This window comes from Merops nubicus, unplaced genomic scaffold (assembly GCF_000691845.1).
Source record: "Merops nubicus isolate BGI_N331 unplaced genomic scaffold, ASM69184v1 scaffold39796, whole genome shotgun sequence".
NCBI lineage: Eukaryota > Metazoa > Chordata > Aves > Coraciiformes > Meropidae > Merops > Merops nubicus.
In genome coordinates this window covers 1-23,701 of record NW_008615074.1, presented here as the reverse complement: position 1 = coordinate 23,701, position 23,701 = coordinate 1, and the positions used below count along the sequence as shown (strand labels likewise).

The 23,701-nt window shown below is 40.7% G+C and overlaps 1 protein-coding gene across 1 annotated transcript; it reads left to right on the top strand.

Annotated features, from left to right (window-relative positions):
- Nucleotides 1-2,197: 2,197 nt before the first annotated feature.
- Nucleotides 2,198-13,522, top strand: LOC103774981 (riboflavin-binding protein). The gene is made up of 6 exons (XM_008942423.1): nucleotides 2,198-2,242; nucleotides 2,864-3,021; nucleotides 3,737-3,836; nucleotides 4,960-5,088; nucleotides 8,953-9,064; nucleotides 13,161-13,522. Exons 2-6 carry the CDS (start codon nucleotides 2,883-2,885, stop codon nucleotides 13,398-13,400), a joined length of 720 nt encoding a protein of 239 aa, XP_008940671.1. The 5' UTR covers nucleotides 2,198-2,242; nucleotides 2,864-2,882; the 3' UTR covers nucleotides 13,401-13,522.
- The last annotated feature ends 10,179 nt before the right edge of the window (nucleotides 13,523-23,701 follow it).

Here is a 23,701-nt window from a genome sequence, read left to right as displayed (position 1 = left end):
TCCCTAATTTTCTGCTAATTGCTCTTACCAGAAGGCAGTTGCTCAGCTGGATAGCTCCTGAGCTCTAGTATAGCAGTGTTTTGGAATAAATGCACACTTCTACAAGCATCATAGGCCAGTATCAATTAGATGATCAGATAGTAATAACAATAATTTAATGTTGTGGTGCCTGAATTGCTGTCTGTGGCATTATCTGAACATCACACATGCTTTTACTCTTTCGCAGAAAATCAGGCGTGCTTTACCTCTAGCTCTTGAAAAGATGACTAGCAGTGATAGGGCACTGACATTAAAGTTAAAATCAAATGGCAGTAGGAGTTTTAAATGTACAGGAATGTCACTGAGTACTTGAAAATAAGTTTCATTTTAAAACATAAAGATAAATGACTCATTCAAGTATGCGAAGGAGTAAGAAACCTCCTTTAACAAATTTCTTAGTATAAGATATCAAACAAAATAACTACTCAGAAAATACTTTAAGAAAAAAGAATCAAGATTCACTTCTCAGGTGATGAGGACATAAAGATGAGATCTCTAAAAGCTCCTTAGCCTTAGCCTGCTTACGTGTATCACTAACCAAAGCCAAGTCTGAGAAATCACAAACATATGACCATTTTCCTTCCTGCTGCTAGAAATTCTGCTTAATCTCCCAGCAAGTGGTCCCATTTGGCTCGTACTCCAAGCCTGAAAGAGATCCCAGTTTCCTATAGATTAATATAATTTGTATGTCAACGCATTACAAGAAACCTCCTGGCACGCTTACACCTTTACAAGTGTGCATATATTTGATGCAAACCAAGCAGTAAGGCACAGAACATACACTATTTGTGTGCTTGTTACTGGGCTGGCTAACCCAGCCACTCATCACAGTGTCAAAAGTGAGTGTTACACAGTGGCCTTTCTTTTGTATGAATACACAGATCCAAGTGCTGAGCAGCATGCACAAATCCTTTACATTACAAATCAGCAAAGAGCTCCATGAATTTCAGCCAACACTCAATCAAGCCACGTGAGGTGAAGGCATGGGTCATAAGGCATTAGATTTACTTCAGTTTCTCCTATAGTTATTTTATGCCTTTTTAAACTTGCCTTAATTAAATTGATTTTTTAAACTTGTCCTAATTAAATTTATTCTGGAACATAAAAATCAGTTTCCACTGATCTGGAAATGGCTCTTTTCAGGCCAGCAAGACTTCTGCCTCGAGGCATTTATTAGAGTTAGGATAGGAATCAGTGCTTATAGCTTATAGAGAGAGTTTTATTGTCATGCTCAGTGAGTTTGCTCAATGAGATTCATACCACACTTCTGCTGTGACAATGTTTTTTCCAGCAAAAGGGTTTGTAAATAATGGCCTCAGAGTATTATCTTCAAACCCAACAGATGCTGCTTTCCTTATGGATCAAAATAATTGCACGGTACTGAGCAGTGCTGCCCTTCACAGTACTCCGCAAACTGTGGCCTGTGAAAGTAAGTGCAACTCTTTGTAATCACCATGTCTACCTTGTGCGACAGTTCACGTTCAGATGCAGAATCCTCTTTGCAGAAAGCAGATCTCACAATGGAATCCAATCAGGAAACACTATCAATGGTACAAGCAGCAGTTTCTTGTAGTGCTTGTGACAGTGGTTGCAGACTACCTATGAAGCAGGTAAAGCAATATGAGTGAACAGCAGCAGGGTTTAAATGGATCTTGTGAAGAAAGAGCAAAGACCTGGGAATTGGGACACATGGATTCTCTTCCAGACACTGCAGTAAAATTACTGTGTAAGCCAAGGCAAGCCATCATATCTATAATCAAAATTAAGCCAGTCAGGTTAAAATATGAAGCATTGTTTTTAATGTCTTGAATTCAGCAGAGTCTTAATTGGCGATAAAAGCCCCATGAAACTGTTGTAGAAATGAATCTAATCATTACTAACACAAGGAATAATTGATAATCAGACAGAGGGGTATATGGTATATTGGAAAGCTACTGTTTTTTCTAATTCTAACCAAGGTTTGTACTTTCCTCTTTATCATCTCGACGTTTGCAAGCAAGAAAAGGGCATTATGTGCAGGTCATTGCATCTGCTTTTGAAATAAATCTATGTTAGCATTCCAAAGGGTCAAGGAACTCTTCTAGGGCAAATGAGTTCTGGAGCACTGATGCCAGATGGTGTGTATATAAAGGGGAAAATGAGAAAAGCAATTTACATGTTCCTGTTTCAGAGAGAAGCATCACCCAAGAGGACAGCAAAAGAGGTGAGAAACTACTGAGAAATTGGAGTGAGTTTTCTTCTTCTGTAACATGTTCTTTATATCTAAAAGTCTAGGTACATAGAGGAGCTGCAGTCCTTATACAAGCAAAATTATTCCAAAAAATTAACAGGAATATTTAAAGAATGAAGGGTTAAATTAATAACATATATAAAGAATTATGCATTGATCCATATAAGAGGTTCTAGATTTATCTATATAGCTCACTAATATGTAGTCTGTGTTTACAGAAATTTTAGTCTCACAGACAAAATGCTTTTAGCTTGCATTTTTGACCAAACTCTACAAAAGAGACAGATCAGATTTTTAAGTATAAATTAGCGTACCCTCAACAAAGGCAAGTTACCAGTATAATTTATCCAGTTCAGGTGCTGACCACTACTACTACTTGCCACCAAACCTCAGAAATATGTAGAGAGATATAAATGTTCAGATATAATCAAAGAGAAAGGGAGAATGTGTGTCTTAGTATTTATTTATGTGTGCATCTTTGCTGAGCATATTTTATTTGGTTATACATGTAGCTTTTTTAAAGCAGTGTTTCCTTTTAATGTTATGGCTTCTTCTAGACATAGAGGACATAAATAAAGACTTCTCTCCATACAGGAGAAAAAGCTGAACAGCGATGCTGAGGTTTGCTGTCGCCCTCTTTGCTGTCGTAACATCATCTACCTGCCAAAGATATGGATGTCTGGAAGGGGATACCCACAAACTGAACCCAAGTCCTGAACCAAATATGCATGAGTGCACTCTGTACTCTAAATGTAAGAGTGGTTTAATGTTTGCCAAATATAGTCTAGAAGCACGGCTTTGTACACAGTAATTGTTCTGGCATTTCCCTGAATTTCTCAAAAAAATATATAAAATACAGTATACCTTGCACTTGAAAAGCTTCCTTCACTGGCATGCAAACCAACAGAAAGATTCTGGTTCATAACAAAGTCAGCTGCAAAACTCTCATTGACTCCATTTATTTTCTTTTAAAAATTATGATGCAGTTGACTTTTCTTAGAGCTCCATCTTCTTAAAAAAAGTTCACAGCAAAGATGAATTTGGTTTATCATGACTAAGTATAAAAATTAATTAATTGCAGCATACACCAAATGAGAAAGGTAAAAATCAAAATTCTATAGTGAGCAAAGTACAGAATTTATTACATTTCTTCAACCCTCTTTTTATGTTTGGTAGCTTTCAAAGTTAGTATCTCTCAGAATATAACAATTTCCAAAATACTAGTAAAATTCTTGGAGTTCACTGGGCACACCTTGACAAAGCACAGTTGATGCCAGTCTACCTCACTTGGCATTAACACCGCTACTTCCAAAACAAAAAATGTTAGAGCTTGAGTGTATCTTCTGCTTAGTACTGAGAGACTTTATCATGCTATGGACCAAACCAGATTCATCTTACATTTTGAGTCTTCCAAATATAGTAGTAAAGAAAAGCCTTATTGCAAGCTCTCTGTTTCGTTCCCAACAGCTTCCTGTTGCTACGCAGACTTCACAGAGCAATTGGCTCGTTCCCCAGTAATTAAAGTAAACAACAGCTACTGGAACAGATGTGGGCAGCTCAGTAAATCGTAAGTCAGCTTTAATGTTCTCTGTGTGCTGGTTCAGTAGATCTGTGCTGCAGCAGCCACGCAGCTAATGGTAACACCCCCTGGAGCTGCGGATGGACGGTCCCTAAGTCGCCCTAGAGATGATGCCACCCAGCCTAGTTCCCATCATCTTTTCCTTATACCCAACCAACATCTGACTGTTCTTCTCCCATCACAAAAGCCCATGAATTCCTAAGCATATGCTATTTGTGCAGAAGGGTTTTTTTGCCTTATTTACCAAGAAAGGGTTATGTTTGCTCTCTGTATAGAGCCAGATCTAGCACTGCAAAGCAGCCACAAATCCAGCAGGTAAGAACAACACCCCGCCTCTGCAGCTTTCCAAAGCAACCATCACATACCAGTAAGTGTTACCCTTAGTCAATACAGACCAGGATTCTTCCTTTGTTTAGAAAGCAGGTCAACTAGATTATTAAATCTTGCAAACAAAATGCCCAAGAGCCCAGAAATGAAACTTCTGAATATTCAGAGTAAAAATTCTTGTAGTCCTGTGGGTTTTGTAACCATGAAGAATGTCTTCATAATTAATTTTTTTAGTATCCCGTTAGATGTTAGAGCTGTGAAACATGGCAAGTTATACAAATAAAAGAATGAAAGTGCAAAACAATTAAGCAAAAACAGATGCACAAAAGCAACAGCTATTGCCTGCCTCTCCCAGAAGAGCAGCAACAGCATGCGTTTTAAGCAACTTCAGCTGGGCTGTGGGAAAACCTAAAGATTAGTGAAACCATGAGGCTACAGCATAGAAGTTTTGTACTATAGTTTTAAAGTACATTTTATTATTGCCTGGAATCGTTCTTGCCAGGAAAACTCAAGGCCTCAAAAGTTTACAAAAAGCTTACACAAATAGGGCTGAAATATGCATGGAAACATTCGTGCGGCTCTTTAGCTGGCTCTGGTAATTGCACCACCAGAGTCTGTACACAATGCCAAAGGAATGAGTTTGGAACCTAAACACTAAGAGGGCCAAAGGATGCTTTTTCTGTGTTTTTCTCCTAATCTGTAGCATCACATCCACATCAAAGCAGGCCTAGAAAACTTGATGCTAAGAAACAGGCTTATTTGTGGCTTTTCTCACCCACCACAGCTGTGAAGATTTCATGAAGAAAATTGAGTGCTTTTACCGGTGTTCTCCACATGCTGCTCACTGGATCCATCCCAACTACACTGCTGCTATTCAATCTGTTCCACTGTGTCAAAGCTTCTGTGATAACTGGTAGGTTGAGCCTTTGATTAAAATATTTTTATTTAGCTTTAATATGGCTCTGTTACTAGGGTGTCAAGGACCATGGGTGGATGAAGCACAGATCCCCCAATCAGGTGGCACTAATACTCGATGGCATTGCATCACCTTTATGCCTTTCCTCTTGTTCTTCCTCTTCATTTCTAGTTTGCCATCTCTACTTTTTCTTCTGTTAAGCTACTACCCCCAAAATAATAATGACACAGGCTACTTGCAGGATGAAGTCACTAAACTCGGTCAGAATTTAGTGACTGAGGGGCAGCACTGCCCTGCCCTCCACAAGGACACAGTGCAGTAGCATCAGAACTGCTTGACGTGACAGAGGTGGTCTCACCAAACTGACAGGCACTAACAGCAGTGAGGGCACTATGCACCCTTTGAAAAGTCCATGCCTGTGAATTAGCATTTCAAATCTAAATACTTGATTATGATATGAAACGTTTCTTTTATATGTGCAAAATCACAGAATCACAGAATTGTTTGGGTTGGAAGGGACCACAAAGATGATCTAGCTCCAACTCCCCTCTGTGGGCAGCCTCCACTAGACCAGGTTGCTCAAAGCCCCATCCAGCCTGGCCTTGAACACATCCACAACTTTTCTGGGCAACCTGTTCCAGTGCCTCACCAATCATATAGTGCAGAACACACTACAAAATCATGACAGCAGCCCCTCCCTGTATATTTTCAGTTAATTCATTTAATAAATCAGCTTACCTCCTTGATTTTTCACACTTGGCCTTTTCTTTTCCCTTCCATCATCCCTCTCTAAAATAATTTCTAAAAGCCTGTATGTCAGAGAAATTTGCAGCCAAAAAAAATAATTTTGCAGCTAAAAATATTATTAGCAATGAGTAAGCATAATAGCATTTCATTTTGTTCCCCAAAATACAGCATCAGGGAATTATTTTTTGAGTGCAAGACATGTAGTGGGACAACCCAGCACCTGTCTGTCCTTAGTCTTGGGGTAGGAAAATTATATCTAGGTGGGGTACTGAGATTTTTTTCAGTGGTCTATATCCAGTATATATTGCCTCCTCCCTCCCTGTTTTGACATATTGGATCTTAAATAATGTCACCATGGGACATATAAATCTCAGTCATTAACCCATATTAACGTTGTGCCTAGTAACTACAGTAACTTTTCTATGTGGTTAAATTGGTGTGAAGCACAGCACAAACAGCACGGGCTGTGTTCACACTGCAGGATTAGAACTGCTAGTGTCCCTTAAAAATAATGAGCTGTGAATGTCTGAATCCCTTAGGCTGCTCAGAAAATCACGGAAAACTGTTTTAATACTTCTAAATATGTTATAAAAGAGCTTTTTTTGGAAGCACAGAAAATACAGAACGCACAGTAGCACATGGTCAGGTTCTCTGGCACTGCTCTGTATGGCACTTTCCCTAGTGGTTACACAACTTGGATATTATTGACACATGGATCCATTTTCACTCCCATCTTCTCTCCAAGGGTGAAGTCATGTATGCAGCATAGTATTTTGGTAGGTTTTGTCTTTAAATATGTCTCCATTGCTTTGTGCCAGAGATGAAAACAAGCATAGGCTGGATTTGTAAAGGAAGATAGTGAGAAGGGCTTGTGTATTTCTTAGCTTCCCTAGAATTTCCTCCAGTCATTTATTTTTTTTTTTTATTTCTGTGTTAGGAAACACAATGTGCCTCAGGAACACATTTGTCATGTGCAGTCTTCCTTCCTAAAATTTTGGTTTTCTTCTAAACTGAATCCAGATTCCTTCTTGAAGAGAAAATCTGAGACCTTGAATTTGCTTCAAAGCTCAGAACCTCAAAGCTCAGAATCAAATATTACCAAAATTTGAAAGCATTTGGAAATGCCAGTGAGCTTTAGAATAGGTCTAACAGGCAAAGCAATAGAATACCAATATCTAAAATAAATGTATCCCAAAATAAGTAGCACACAAAGTCATCACGGAACTGCTATATCCAGCAAAAGTGTGAAGATGGAAGAAAATATACCCTGAGAGTTTAGTTTGCATCTATGAACTAGTTTAAGGCAGTCTTGGTACATACGGGATTCATACCAAAAGTGTACGTGGTGGGCCAATATGACATAGCAAAACTCTCAGTGTCCCCTGAGCATTGCCAGAGCCTCCAGGTAAATAAATAATATTTTTAACTTTTGTTGTTGGAAAGTATCGGGGCGTGTGACTGAGCTGCTGCACAGGAAACCTGACCCTTTTCCAGCACTGAGTCTCCTGGCAGAGAGCAGGCTCTACTCTAAACAAATACTGAACAATGATCTCTTGCCCCTGTTGGCGTCACAGATGCCTGGCCTGAATCAGAAATGGAATGATGACCCACTACCGTGCATGCTACTCAGTGTGCCTGTCTAATGCCAATGTCAACCCCATTCCCTCACCCTGCTTAAGGCCTGAGGCTAGAAAAGAGCCTGGACAGAATTCCCACTCTTTCTGGTGATTTAAAGCAGCATTTTTTCATGTTCTATTCACTGGAGCCCCCTTAGCGTGCTGTAGCATTGCGAGTGATGTGACCTACTTTCTCTGCGTGCCGTGAGTGTGCCTGCTGCATACGGCATGTCTTTGTGGCCAGAAATGTGCAGAGGATTCTGAATGAGCAGTGACTTCATTTAGAAGAAATTCATCTGACTAGCTTGGGCCCTTCCTTTTCTTCCTATTGTCTCAAGATTCCTTGCTCCCACCAGTCCTAAAACTGTTGCTTTTAAAAGATCCCAATGTACAAGCTATTTTCTGATCCACCTGTGAAAGGGCCCTGTGCCCTTTAAAAAAGAAACAGCTAATTATAAAAAGGGGGAAAAGACTTTAAAATAAAAATATCCTGCCCGTTGTGCACAGGGCACTAGTATGTTCAGGGATGATCTTCTAAGTATTTCTGTTCATCTTTCTCACAGGTTTTAATTAATGATTGACAGGGTTTCTGGACAGCAGAAATCAGACTTCTCGCAAGTAATAATTTTTCTTAAATTTAGCTTCATAATTACTTCCACTGAGATAAAGAAAAACTCATAAGAATAGGGTGATGTGCCTTGCTACCTGCTTATATAACAAACCACGGAGTCAGGCAGTAATCATAATTAGGAAACATTTCATCTGACAATTCAATAGATAAGAGTGAACAAAAATATAAACACCAGATTCTCAAGGAAACCAGATGCATAGCATGAATGCCCTCGTTCCATATAAATCTGAAATACATATTCATAATTTGAAAAGAAGAAGCAGTTCTGTTTCCCCTACCCTGTCCCCACCCATGTGCCAGCAGCACTGTCTGAGAGGCCATGAAGCAACCCTCGTGTGGGAACACATCAGGCTGGAAAATACTTAGAACCCCCTGCCCAGGAAATATTGTTCTTCTTTTCCTATTACTTCATAAAAACAAACTTTCCTCACATGTTCCTCAAGTGACAGTTCACTCGTAGCTCACCTGGGCTCTCTCACGATATTGAACATCAGCATTCATGAAACTCCCTCCCTCACAGTATTTCCTCCACTCAGGAATATCAGCAAACGTAACCAAGCAGAAAACACTGCATGAGTGAGTGCTGCCCCTCAGAACATGAGCTTTCTACTTAGGGCTGCAGATATAAAATGTAGTGGGAGAGCTGTTTAGTTTTACTGGGACTTAGGTCTTCCTGGCCAGCTGAGAATTATGTACGTGTCAAGCTAAGGTGACGTGCACATTTCTTGAAGATCAGTTGCTAAGCTGCCCTGTACAACCATGCCACATTACTGGCATAGCCCAAGTAGACTTTTTTAATTGAACCTGAGTCCACTGAAAAAAAAGTGAGAGAAATAACTGTATCTTCCACACTAATCTCTATTGAAGGTATGAAGCCTGCAAAGATGATTCTGTATGTGTTTATAACTGGCTGACGGACTGGGAGTGGGATGAAAGTGGAGAAAACCGCTGTAAGAATAAATGTATTCCATACAGTGAGGTAAGAAAACCTGACTGACTAGAGCAGAAAAAACGGCATTATGAGTTCTTTTTTTTTTCACTGAATATGTGGGTATAAAATGCAACAGATGAATTACCTATTTTTACTGAAGCAGTTTCAAGCCATATCTACATCAGACTTTTAAAGTATATAAATTTGAAAGCATTTATATTTATGTAGATTGCTTACTCTAAGTGTATAGATATTTAATTAATCACTATGCATACCACTTGTGAAACAAAAGTAAAAATTCAAGCAGCACTGGTATTTTAACCACAGTGGGGCTGAGTAAGTAAAAGATAAATGAACTTTATTCATACAACAGAGACACTGAGATACATTTTATAAGGTTCCTTATGTAATGTGGGGCTTTACATACTCATCTTTTTAAATTGGGATGTCTAAGTTCCCAAATCACTAAGGAATTTTTAAGGTTTTCTTGTGCATTGGGCATCTTGGCCCTTCCCTCTATTCTACCTTGTTATGTTCAAGTCCTTCTCCATCATCCAAATCCCTATGTTCTGACATTCTTCTAAGTCTCTTCCTTTTGTTCTTCATAGACCTGTCATATCTCTAATGCATATTCTCTGTTGTGTCTGCCAATGGCTAGGCAGAGCTAACTTTGTTCTATATAACTCTGATGGTTAAAGAGCAGCATTGACAAGCTTTCTGAGAGCTCATCCCACCTTTCTGAGAAGCTTCAATGGTTGGGATAACTAATAGTTAGGATTAACTTTTGCTCATAAAATGAGAACAGACAAGACTTAGAGGAACAAGGTTCCTGCAGCCTGATCTGCAGACCTTTCAAGAGTAAAGTAGGATTTTTTTCTAGTGACTCGGGTAAGTTTAGAGTCAGGGCAATATATTACAGCTCAAAATCGCTACACTTATTTAAATATTTTTACAGCTTAACTTCACTAAGTCCACAAAAGCTGTCCAAATAGCAGAACTGAATGAAACTTAAGTGTAGTGCTTAGGGACTGGTAGTCAGGATTGCAGAGATCCCAGATTCATTTCTTTGAATTCGATTCAAGTGCATGTACTTCCACTTCTATCAGTTGCTGAAATGACTCCTGGAAGGCACAGTCTAGTTAGCACAGGATTGCTGTCTGCTTGTAAAAGTGACACTAATCAGCGGGCTCGGGAAGGTGGCCAAAAAACAAACGGGCTGCAGAAACTTACAGTTAGTTTCCCAGATGTGCTAAATCATCAGTAGTTCCAGATGAGTGCAAAATGAAGTTATAATCTCTGTAAATAATCGCCCATCTCTGTTCAAACTATCCTTGATCCAGAGGTAGGAGTTGTTAACCTTGAATACCCCTATACTTATTTCTTAGAGAAAATACAGCATCTGCAGGGAAAAACATGCAGCAAATCCAAAGGTCTTATCACTTGAAGCCAGGCGCAGCTCTTCCTAAACTAAATGAAACCACACCCTAAGCTGCCCATGTTTGTCACTAAAAATAAGCTTGCATGGTAAGTAAGAATGAAGATGAAGTTTCTTCAGAGAAATTAAAAAAACAAATTTCCCATATGACAATTACATGATAGACAAACACTAGACACGCTTGGTTTGTACTCAACTAATGGAAAGGAAAGTTACTGTGACACAGAAGCACAAAGGGTTCTCCAGGGCCAGAGCACTGTGGACAGACGCTTACTTCCTTTTGATGCCTTCAGCTCATGCAGAGGAGCAATCAGCAGCCCTACCTTTGACATATGCAAGTGCTTGTAAAGGATTATTTAGAACAAGTACTGAATATGGAAGAAATGCTGACTATTAAGCATGCACAGTGGATCATAGCCAGTTTTAGCCTGGCTAAAATGAGGCACATTTTGTCACTGTTCTCCCAGTTGAGTGCTCCCCAAGCAATGTTAATGCACAAGCTGGAACATTTTCCAAGAAGCTGAAGAATCAGAATCCTTTGCAGTAATTTAGACACATGTTTGGTAAATGGGCTGTGTGCACTGTTTCTTTGCTCAGCATTCTGGCAATGCTCTGATCTTCAAGCAGAGCTAGTAGCAATGTCAAATTAAAATTATCAGTTTAGCAAGTAGAAGAGCATGAATACATTACAGAATCAGTGGGGGGATGCAGCAATAAGATGTAGCCAAGTCTCTTGCATACAGACCTAAGAAAAGCCACATGACAGCTTTTAATACGTTCTGGAATTATTAGCTAAAAGCAGGTAGAAATCCAGGAACTGTACAGGAGCTGGAAAAGAATATCTAATATTGCTTAAAAAGCACAGGAATAGTGGGAAAGAAACAGCAAGATCTGCCTGCTCTGAGAACACCAGAAGAGAAGCAGATGCAACAACCTTTCTGTTTCTGACCCTATATTGCTCCTAGTGCACTAGCCAGCCTCCATATTCCTCCAGAAACTGCAGCATCCATGGAGTGAGCCCTGGCTAGGGATGGTGTGAACTGAAAAGCTGTTTTATAGTCTTTGGGGATATTTGAAACTGACTTTGTATTATTCACAAAGGATAGACTGTTAAGGCAAGAGTGATGATTATGGTTTCTTCTCATCTGCCTTCCTGCATAGTATAGGTCAACCTAGTTTTGTATGTGGGGAGACAGGGAGACATCTCATTATAAGAACTTGTTGTGGAAAATAGGTGGAGCAGAAGAATCTGCAGGACTACAGATGCCTAGTCTCACTTCCACATCACAGACTTAATAATTTTTTTTTTTTTCACCCAGAGCAGCTTCAATGCAAAAATCTCCCAACCACAAAGACAGGGCACCTTCTCCAAGATCCACAGTGTCAGATCTTTATATGAGTTTACCAAGGACATTAACAAGCACACTATCCAAAAATTACAGCACTAAAAGAAACACTGTAGGATTAAGGAATCAGTGTCATGTGCAAGGACTACTTGTACTATTAAAGATGAAACACAGCTTCTTTCAGAGAGATGCTGGTGGCATGGTCAAGGTGAATCAGTCAGCAGTGGAGCCCAGCAGTCCTGCTGCCTTGCTCACTCCCACTCCTTAATTCCCAAGCCTTCTACTCCTGCCATCAATCCCACCCCTAACTTCATTCTTAGCTTTGCTTCTGGGAGTACCTAAAGCTTCCTTTACAGAAACAGAATGAACTTCAACCACAAACACATGAGAGAAATGCAGATAAGATGAAGTGTATATCCTGCCTACTTTGTGGCTGGATGTGGTAACTCCAAAGTTCATGGTTTTCAGGCAAACTCAAGCTGGGCATACAGAAGGTTGCCATAATGTGTGCTTGGCAAACAAGAAATACCTTCGTTGTGTGGTTGTACACATCCTGTGACACAGGTCTTAAAAAACAATATGGTAACAAGAACAGGACAAATTCACCTGAAGAGAGTATAAGAAGCTGCAGTTTACAATTTCTTGAGCCAGAAAGGCCATTGCACCACCAGACACAGCACTTTGGAAGCTTGAGGAACACTTATTTTCTTCAAGCAGTTCTAAGTTTTGTCCCTTCTCTTCGGTGAGGTCCTGCCTGGTCATGACATGCATGGTACATTGTACCTGCATGGTACATTGCAGCAGGCACAGTGAGGTCCCACAGAGCTGTGACTCCACTCAGCTGTCTCTAGCCTGTATATACAAAGATTCCCCTATTCAAAGCACTGTCTGGTGCTTTCAGCACTACCCATATTCCAACACGTCAGAGTGTCCTGACATGCTAAAGGTTTTACAGCCTCTCACACATAGCTTTGGACTGTCAACCCCGGAAGGCTACCTGAGCTGTCAGCCCCGAGTGGAAACAAAGGGTTGGCTGTTGATCACTTTGCACTTTGTGTAATCACTTGCTCTCACAACAGGCAAATCAATTTTGCCAGCTGTAAGACTAGAGAACATTTTAAGGTACCTTAGAACTGATGAAGCATGACACACAGCAAGACAGTGAATGACTGCAGACTGCTTTTTTATAATCTAGTACCAGTTTTTAAAAATTGGTAAATGTTCATCAACTTAACAGTTGAACTTGATGATCTTGAAGGTCTCTTCCAACCAGAACAATTCTATGATTCTCTAATTAGGTACAAACTGATTTTAACTCAATTAGTTTTAAATGTAATTGTTGCATTTCTTATTTGACACACAGATGTACGCAAATGGGACAGACATGTGCCAGAACATGTGGGGGGACTCATTTAAAGTAAGCAAATCTTCCTGCGTCTGCTTGCAAATGAACAAGAAGGACACGATGGCAATCAAATATCTCCTCTCCGAGAGCTCAGAGGAAAGCTCCAGCAGCAGCAGCAGCAGCGAGGAGCATGCCTGCCAAAAGAAACTCCTGAAATTTGAGAAAGAAAAGGGAGAGGAAGGGGAACAGACAAGATAAACACTGGTGGACGTATGTGAGGACAAGTGAAATGGTCGTGGAGGCTGGGCTAAGGGCATCACGCCAGCCTGCTGTATCCCTTACTTCCTAGAACATAATAAATCAATAGCTGCTTACATTAATCCTTCTCTGATGTTTTTGCATCTGCATCACAAAGCTCCCAGACAGGTTAGCACAGGTGTAATCTTGTGACTTGGACTGAAGAGCCAGAAGCCTGAAGGTAACATCTAGGGGTTGACTTTCAAAGAGGAAAGGCTCCTGCTGACTTAAGGTGGAACAGTGAGAACTAGACACCTCTGGAACACCATGCCAGTAACACACCAAATCTTCAAGCCAAACCCTTCATTAGCATAGGCACACAGCACTCCTGTCACGAGTTCCTGGGTGCCTGGCTCTGCTTAGATGAAGAAGAAATGCTGCAGGCAGAAATAGGTCAGTGAACCTGGCTACTGAAAATGTATTTGGTTTATATCTCAAAAACATTCTTGCAAAATAAGGGATTGTGTTGTATTAGACAAATCCCTGGATCCATATATTGCCAGTATACAGTATGCATGGTCTGGGCTTTTACCTTAAACAACAGCAGTACAAAAGTCTCCTACAATATGAATTTGATGAATAATTTTGAGTGCAATTAATGCCACTGAATGATTCCAAACAGAATGATCTCTGACACATGGAAGTGTCAAGGAGGGCCCCAATCAAGTTTCTCCCATCAGTAATTCTGCTTCTCACTTTTACAGTTGAAGTAAAAACAGAATCTGCACCAGTCTCAGAGGGACTCATCAGGTAAGGATGAATGAAATCTTGCTTTCAATTATGCATCTATACTTCCTCTGACACTGCTGTAGAGTGGACAGGTCTGTGCCATTCTGTACAGCCTTTCATAGCAGCATCGCCAGGGAAACCATGAGAAGGATTTAATTTGGGGGATCAGATTATCAAACTGTGAAAATCAGCATCATCTCAGTGCTTGCTATGGAGGTAGGCACCTTACAGCATTTAAGGATGTGGCCCACAGTTGAAACAATAAGTTGGCCCATCCTGTTAAACTAGGAGAATCTTAAAAAATGAGCACGCTTTCTTCACTGGTCTGTTTGTGTATTGGAAAGGCTTCATACAGCTGCAACAGTAATGCTAAACCCATTAGGTCACGCTCTGCTTCCAACCAACTTCTCAGTATATTAACAATGGACTAACTCCTACCAGCATTGAATTGTTTTTTGAATGATACTTTGCCACATCTGTATTTCATGCTAACTCAATCTGTCAGTTTTACTGTTTGAAAAGAAAGAAAAAGAATCCAGTCTTCTGTAAAGCTCTGACAGTCCTGTTTCCCTCTGTTTCACTAACTCTGTTCTTTCCTGCCCTTCTTTATTGCATCTGAATCCAAGCAGAAGTTTTCCTGCTTTTTTATTTTGCCGTGCTCAAAATTCAAGAATTAATTATGCCCTCTCACTGCCATAACACCAACTTTTTTTTGTATCTCTATGGCCTAAGATTTCCTTCATCACTTTTATTAAGTATAGCACAATTGTTCCTGCCAGTGCCTCTGTTCTTTTTCTTCCAACTCCACTTTATTCTCTTTGCTCCAGCTAAGTTACTCTTGAAACAACTCTCAACAAACAATTCTTCCATGCTTAGTTTCAGGATGACCCATGAGACTGGTTACTGCATGCTCTTGGACAGCACTGGATCCTAGAGCACCTAAGGGACCAAAACCATATATTTCCTCTTCATAACTTTCCTACTGAATCATGATGTACCCTGAGCAAAATCATTTAACTCTTTTGTGACCCAAATAATTTTGCAGAGCTACCATATTTTCTCTGAGTCATCTCTTTTCTAAGCCAAATATTCAAGAACTACCCAGTTGTCCCTAGCACAGAAATTGTCCCATACTTCTTGGTCATTCTTTCATCGATCCAGATATATTTTATTCAAATACAAGTTATTATCCAGAAAGACTTTCAGTCTTGATTTAAAACCCAAAATAATGGAGCATTGTCCAATGCACCTGATAATTTGTTTCATTTGTGTTAAAGGTTATCCCTAACTTAACATTTTTTGTTTCAGCTTTCAACCACTGTTTTTTGCTGAAGTATGTTGTATTACACAGTTCTTCAGTAATCAGCATTGCTTTTCTACGTAGCAGCGCATACGCTGGATCAAAGTGCTTCTTAGCAATTAGCTCTTAGTTCTATTTAATTTACATACATCATTATAGGACATTCCCTCTCTCCTTAAATCATACTTACAGTTCTTCTCTGTACCTCCTCTAGTCAAGAATATCCTCCCTAAATTGTACAAATCAAAGCCATGCTCCACGGCAGTGTTAAGAGTGACCTACAGAGAGAGCACCGTGTCCCTGCCTCTCTGCACATGTCTCCCTAATTGCACTGCCCGTGTCTACAAGAGCATTGTTCTCATTATTTGCATGTCCCCAGTGCCCATGTGTTACAATTCCTCATCTTTTCTTGGCGTTGCTCTTTTCCATTATACAGCTCCTTGGTCCCAGAGGTGTGAACTGTGGATCTTAGCTCTAAGACTTATTGCTTTGAACTTGGTTGTATTACAAAAGCTTCACATGAATATACCAGCTTTCCTAAGCCACTGTTTGCTCTGCCTAGCTGCTTTATACTCACAGTAATTTACATCTTAGAAAATCTCTGTGTCGCTCAGAAGTGCGACACATTGATGTCAGTGGTGATTTTACATTTCCAGAAAGGCTAGGATAAAGCAAAAGTAAAAATAATGCAAATCACTAAAAAAAACTACAGCAATACACTGTGAAGGTGAACCAAGGAAAAGAAAGTTACAAGTTCCTGATGATTGCAGACATGCGCAGCTGATGCTACCAAGTGCCTGCTATGCATCACAGCTCAAAAGCACCTGCCCTGCTTCTGGACCCACACTGACCCAGACAAGAGAAATGTCTCTGTATTTAGTGACACTAGGCTGGACTAAGATCCTTATCAAAATGTCACAATGGTAGATCAAATGCTTTGTGAAATACGTTGTGAAATATGTTCCTACACTAATCTCTAGGAAACAGACATACAACCCTTATCAACAAATTAAATTTGATTTATCAACACGACAATGTTTATAAAAATAAAAATTATTGCCAAATATTGACTTATTTATGACCTGGCTAACTATCAGCGTTGTCCTGTGCTACCTGGGACTGGTGTCACATTAACCATAACACAACTAGCTGGGTCATCCTGCTTGCCCTGTTTATTTAATTTTTTTTCCTTAAACATTGGCACAATACTATCCATCTTCTGAAATTCACTGAAATACCAGGAATTACTAGAAATGTTACCTCTCTTGACAGTTCTGTTAGAGGTCTGTAGTATAGGTTATCTGAGCCTGCTGCCTTAAAATTATGTATGTAACTGATGATAGTGAATCTCATCTTTAATTACTTGCAGGTTGAAAAGGATTTCATCATCCTTCCACAATACCAATACTTTATCCTGCATACACTTCAATGCTAGGCATTAACAACAAAACTGTATCTTGTGCAGTTGCAAGGCTTTCTTTGTCAGGGTGCTCAGCTGTTTTCACCTTCAGTTTAGCTGTACCAGACACAATTTCCTGTAGGACCTTTAAAGTCCTCACTCTATTTTTATAGCTCATAATTCTCCATGGATATTGATTGCAATATATCTTCCTTTTTAAAAAATAATAAGTATTGGTAAATGTGATATTTCCAACTTCTGTTGCATTTTTCATGTGCAGTTTTCAATCAGAGCAGTCTATAAATATTCATTAATCTTCAAAATATAACTGAGAGGAAAATAAGTAGTGAGAAGCAAAATGAGTCAGTGAGAGAGAGTCAGTTAGAGACTTATCTGATCATTGCAAGTATTGCAGAACTAGGACTAGCACGGACAAGTTCTGTTTCAAAGCCTTATTTCACAGTGCAAATGGATTTGCACTTTCTAAGGTTATCCTTGGACAAAAGTTGTTATGCAAAATGTATAAAAGAAATTTTATGCAGTAAAATATTGCAAAAACCTGAGCATCCAAAAAAATAGAACAAATTATTAAACAATTCATTTTCATGTACTTTGCAGGGTAATGAAATTATACAAATAATAATGGTTAAGAATGTTTAAGACAAATAATGTCAAAACAGGCTAATTTCCCTTGCTGAGAGATGACAACCTCTAGGGAAAGCTCAAGGAAAAAATGGAGCTCAAGGGAAAGCTGTAGATAACATATGGCTTTTTAAGGGTTTTGATAACATTTGATGTAACATTCTGATAAGCAAACTGAGAAAAACAAAGTGCAAATGAAATTGTTGTAACACGGGTGCACAATAGGTTAAAAGTATATGCAAATATTACTATGAGTATGTTGTCATTAAACTCAGACAGGTCTTCTGTTAGGAATCCCAAAGGGTCTGTTCTGATTCTAGTCAACACTTTTCTTTACTCAATGAAGTAGAGATTTTGCAAGCACTTTGAAGGACAAGATTAAAATAAAAAGCATCTTTGTAACCAGAGAATTAGTCCAAGACTCCAAAGGTGAAATTCTGAAAAGGGAGATGAAACATGCTTGCACTGAGAAAAATTAAATTGAGGAAAAAAATCATCTAGGGAAATACATGGCAAGGGAAGAGCAGAGCAGCCAAAGAGCTGGCATGCTCAATAGCAACCTATGCCATTTACCTGCAGAGCCCTGGAAGTCCTGACTCACAAAGCAAGCAGATGCAGGACCTGCAGACACACTACTAACAGTTACTCAAGGTTTGTGAAGTATCTCACATTTCACAGAGGCGCTGCTTCTAGAATGACCCAATGGCACTGGAAGGCTGTGGAATGTAGTGGGCATCAGGCAGAGTTTAATTCTACCCATATTCTCAATGACATCAGCTCACAAGGTCTGTCAACACATATGCAATACCTTCTAGGAGAGCAAACATGCTCCTGGTATACATCTAATGACTAATACAAAATAAAGGTAATAAAATTAGCTGAGTTTATGCACATTTTCTGGTTATTTTCCTTCCTTTTTTTCTCTTCAAAATATTCGCATAACTTGGAGTTATTAAAAAAAATGCTGCATGCTCTAGAAAGCTCATGGGTCTGTTGTGTGTTTGCTCTACTTTCTTATCCAGGAGAATACAGTGATTTAGACTGGAAGAGTTAAGTGAAGAGTCCAGAAAGCATTAGGATTTGAATTACAATTTGAAACACTGCCAAACTTTACTAACAGCAAGACTAAACTCCCACGTGCCTGAAGACAGATAATTCTAAAGCACAACTCATTTCTCTTTTTGGCAAATAAAGACCTGCACCTTCAACCTCAGCTAGTGGGTCTAATTCAGTGTGAAGCTGCAGGACAACTCTAGACAACAGCGGAAAAAGAGCCAAGCTATGAAATCCATCATCTATTTCAGGTAAGTGTGAGAGCACAGTTAGGATCAGACCCCAGCAATCTGGCAGCTTTCAACAAGTCCAAAGAAAAGTTGCAGCGATCCCCTGCTACTGAGATTTAAATTCTCAGAGAAATGAGGGGGGAAACTCTCTCTGCTGTGCAGTTTTACTTCCCTTAGCTACCAAAAGCATATCTCTCCTGCCTATGTTTTGATCACCAACTGCTATCCGAGCCTGAGTATTCTTTTGGCCTCATTCCTTGGCAATGCAGCGTGCTCTCTGTGGAGTTTGCCTTGACTCCCCTCTCCGACAGCTGTGATTAATTCAGTGTTCAAGCTCTTGAGTTAATTCTCTCATTAGATCACTTTCCTTCTTCACGGAATTATTATTCCCGCTGGTGAAAGGAGAAAGACTAAAACAATATTGTGCTAGTATCTGACATGCTGCATCCAGGATGTTTACTTTAAACCAAATTGCCTGGAATGGCTCCAGATCTACAGCTTAAACACAAGGATGTTCCAAATGGTGGGGAACTGTAGCCATGCATGTTGCACAACATTCCCAGTTTCACTGAAACCTCTCTGAACTTCCTGCTAGGTAAGTGTACCCAGAACACAAACCACTCCACACAAGTAGGTCAGATGACACAATCCTTTCATTGCTATGGCATAGTTAAGACTGAAAAGAGGTTTTTTTTTTCTTTTTTTATTACTTTCTATCATATACCAATCACCATTCTGCCCAACACTATTGTGAAGGTGAAGCCTGAAACACACAGCAATTAAATATTGCCAGTGCTCCTGAAATCACAAACCATTACCTGTGCATTACTCACTGGGAATGTCACATCACCTTGGGAGGCTCTTGCAGCTCAGACATGCTCCCCACTTTTGCTGCCTTCCAGATGACTCCTCAGGTCACTGGAGGCCATCACCCCATTCAACCTGATTCTAGCAAAGCCTGCCCCTCAGCACCTTTGGTACAATGTGGATATTCAGGAGAATTTCTCAATACCCCGTTCAAGAATGCTAAGCATGTCTAGACTGAGAACTCTGATATCAGGCAGTTACCTTAGTGTCACCTTTACCTGAAGCAGAGCAGAGAAGAGAGGAGAAGAGAAGAGATCATTTTCATGGCACTTCAGCGAGCTTTACAATTTCCCTAGCCATTAACAGTTCAGCAGCAATATGGACAGAGCCATCAACACTTTGCTGGTAGTGTGAAAACTTTAAAAAAAAGTTTTCACACAAGCCTTGTATTCTGTGGCTGCTTGTGCAGCAAGACTAACTTTGGGGATCCCTCTTGCTCTCCATGTTTGGGTCAATTCCAGTTCAGATCTCTACCCTACACACACACAGAATCATCAAGATTCATTAACACTCACAGGAATGAAGGTAATAGCTCTTGGGCCTGGCCCAAATCTGCCAAAAGAGAGTGTTCTCATCATGCCTGGCTTAAGTCTAGAATATGTCTTATCTCATTGTGAAGCACGATGCCTTTACCCACTGAGATGGGAAACATTTCAACCCCGAAGGGAAGTTTCTTTACCCACTAAAGCTTATGTACTACATAAAAATGTAAGCTGACAACAGCTTTATGCAGGTATCTAATTAGAATCTAGTGCCTGTAGCTCATGAGAGGCTTGTGACTGAGTAGACAACATGATAACCAGTCCCACTGCAGTGATAAGACATAACCACCATTGCCTTTGAGAAATACTTTGAAAGTACCCAGGGAGACTCTTCTTTCCTTCATGTTGTATGAGTGTGAACTCCAGCAGTCTCTCAGAGGTGAGAGAGATCTTACACTCTACTGGAGGCTGTAAATTCATCATATAGCACCTAACACTACTGCTCCTCTAAACTGTGCCTCAACAGGGACTGCTGATCTGCATCATTGCCTTGGGCATGCAATGGCACCCAGAGGAAATGGGACTCCTGGTCAAACACAGGAGTTTGGAGTGTTTAAGGAGTTCTCTCTTAACAGAGAGAAGGTTTCTTGGAAGTGCAAGAGATGTAATTTAGTGCACTACAAATATTTCTAGCCCTCACAAACTTTTGGTGGCTCTGTGCTTCGGCAATTTGGTCTTCTCTGGGAGAAGTTCAAGTCTTCAGAAAACTTAGAGAAAAATGCAAAAATGGATGTATCCTAACAGGATTTCATGACCTCAACACCAAAAGACAAAATAAAGTCCTTTCCATTTTGGTGAGGCTGTCTGACACCTCTTCTCTGATAGGTCAAGTGCATTAAAATACAAGTAGTAACTACATTGGGTAGTTCGTAATTAAACCAGCAAATCGCTGTACCACTGAAAGATTATAGTGGCTGCCTTAGCACAGAGGACAAAGTGCCGAGATGCGCTGCAGTTTGGAGCAGGAAGTGAAGATTTCTTACCCACGGAAACTGGGGGAGGAATTTGACTGGCACATTCCAGTTGACTTTCATGGAAAGTGGTTCCCTATCATGAAACATCCCACAGGACCTGTCATACCTACAAATAGTCAAGGCCTGAGTTCAATGTCTCCTCGGCAAGAGAGAATTTTAGCAGACAAATGTGGTAAGGATATTGCTGGAATACTAAGTCAAACTGATCCCCAAAGCTACAGGTATAATGTACAGTCTTCTGACTAGAGGTAGACAGGCAAAAGTGCGCTTTCAAATCCATTATTTTTCTTTTAGGTTGTTTGAGGTTTTTTTGAGACTAAAGCCCTCCACTTTTGTGGAGCTCTAGGGAAAAATGAAAACAAAAACCACCAACAGAAACCCCTTAGCTCTAACAAAGATCTTCCTGTAACAGAGAACTACAACACCCACACTTTTCCCATTTTTCTTGCACGTTCCAATGTATCACCCTGCAGTAACAGCACCATCTGCAGGATTTGAGAACAGGATTACAGACACCTTACTCAGCTCAAAACATCTTCCATGCATCTGGCAAGGTTTTCCTGAGAAGCCTTCAGCCAGGGAAATCCGAGCAGCCATGGGCCTCTGTGGGATAACACAGAGAGGACTGCAATGCTCCACAGCGCTCTGGCACAGCGCAGGGGTTTTTCAAGAGAAAGCCTGAATAGCTTATTTGCGAGATTCTTCTCATCGGAGGGGTTTTGGTACTGTGACAGCAGCACTTTTGGGCAGGCGTGAGCAGTGGGACACACTGAGGAGCACAGAGCATGCCTTTTTGTCACCTGTCCTTTTCTTGTGCCAGTCAGCACTCAGCTGGTTTACTGGCAAATACAGTTAGGATCCTATTAAATTAAAATTGAAAATGTTTTTAATTCCTCACTGTAATGACTGTCATTCTTTGTGTTAGTTAATCAAAAGGCTCCTCATTACACTGTGCAATTTCAGACTGTCAAATGTACTTTCAGATTTATTCCTGAAGATCTACATCTTGTTTTGGAAGATGCACAACAATACCTAGGAGCATTAGCTCCATCTTGTAGATTCCGTGTGGTTACAGAAAACACATGCTGAAGCAGTGCCCTCTTCTGGAGGCAGAACCATTAAACCACATTAATGCAGTACGGGACAGGCCTTCAGGGCAAAATTAGCAGTCTCAGCAACACTATTTTGTGTCAGTAAATTTGGCTCTGTGGTGTGAAATCCTCGTACTGGCCAAGCGTCTAACAGCTGACATCAGCCACCGACCAAGCCACTGGCATTTAGGAGAATTCTAAGCCTTTTACTCACAGGCCACTTCCGATGAATAAAATGTCAGCACGAGAGGGGTCTGGTTTCTTTTACTGATTCATCAATGAGAGAAAAACCTGAACGCATTTATTGGCCTAGCTTAAACTTTATACTGAGTTATATCAGCATGCATCCAACTACCTGTACTTGCAGAAACCTTTTTCTTCTATCTAGATCTGTATTTTCTGTGGGTTTTGTTCTAAGACTACCTTGAAATGTAGTTTTACTACTCTACTGTCAAGAATGTAATGCTGATGAACACAGAAACTAACAGTCCCCAGAGAGTATCACGATTCTGATTCCTTCCAGAAGTACATCTACAAGTTATCACAATGAAACACAGAATCATGAGAAAAGCCTGAGGGGCCATGAGACCATTTTAACACAGATGACGTTTTTCTTTCGCAGTCTCACAGTAAATAGGAATGGAAACGTTCCAAGAGTCTGTCTGATTGCTTTGTGCTTTAGCTGCATGTCATGTTGCTGGAACAGTTGTGGAAAACTCAGGAGGGATGCTGTTCTCTCAGAATCAGTGCCAGCTCTGCCAGACCCAGTGACTGTGTGTGTGTAACTCGGCGTGTGACGCTCACCCCTGGGTCAGTGCTCAGGCACGCAGTGACTCAGTGGATTAATTATACAAAGACAGAAGCATGTTCTGCCTCAGGGTCAGTGCTGATTCCAGTGCCCCGTGTAGCATTGCTGTAGGGTGCTGCGATGAAACATCCATGCTGGAATGAAGAGGATGACTCAAACACATCACGACACTGTAAGGAGGGTGCTGAGTGGGCTGGCTCTGATGCCACAGTCCTGAGGCAGTCCCTCTGCCTCCCATCTCCGGGGCTCCCCCAGGCAGGCGCCAGCTGTGATGTCTCCCCAACACTACCGCCCTGTTTCCCTCTCACAAGCACGGGTGAAGGTGGCTAGGAATCCAGCTCCCAAAGGCATGCCTGGGGGGAATGCGACTGAGGGACGGAGACCGTGAAGGCGGTGACAGCACAACTGCTGTTCACCAGGTACCTCGGCACCAAGCACGGCGGGTCAAACCAATCAGGGGACCAGCTTTAACCACGGACAGACGGCTCCTCAAAGGGCAGGCAGGGAGCCCGCGGCGTGGCGGCCAGAGCTGCCTGCGGGGCTGAACAGGCTCCAGTGACCAGGCAAGCACCAGAGAAAGGACCGAACGGGCGTACCACAACGAGGCAGAGCCACCTCCTTCGCCTG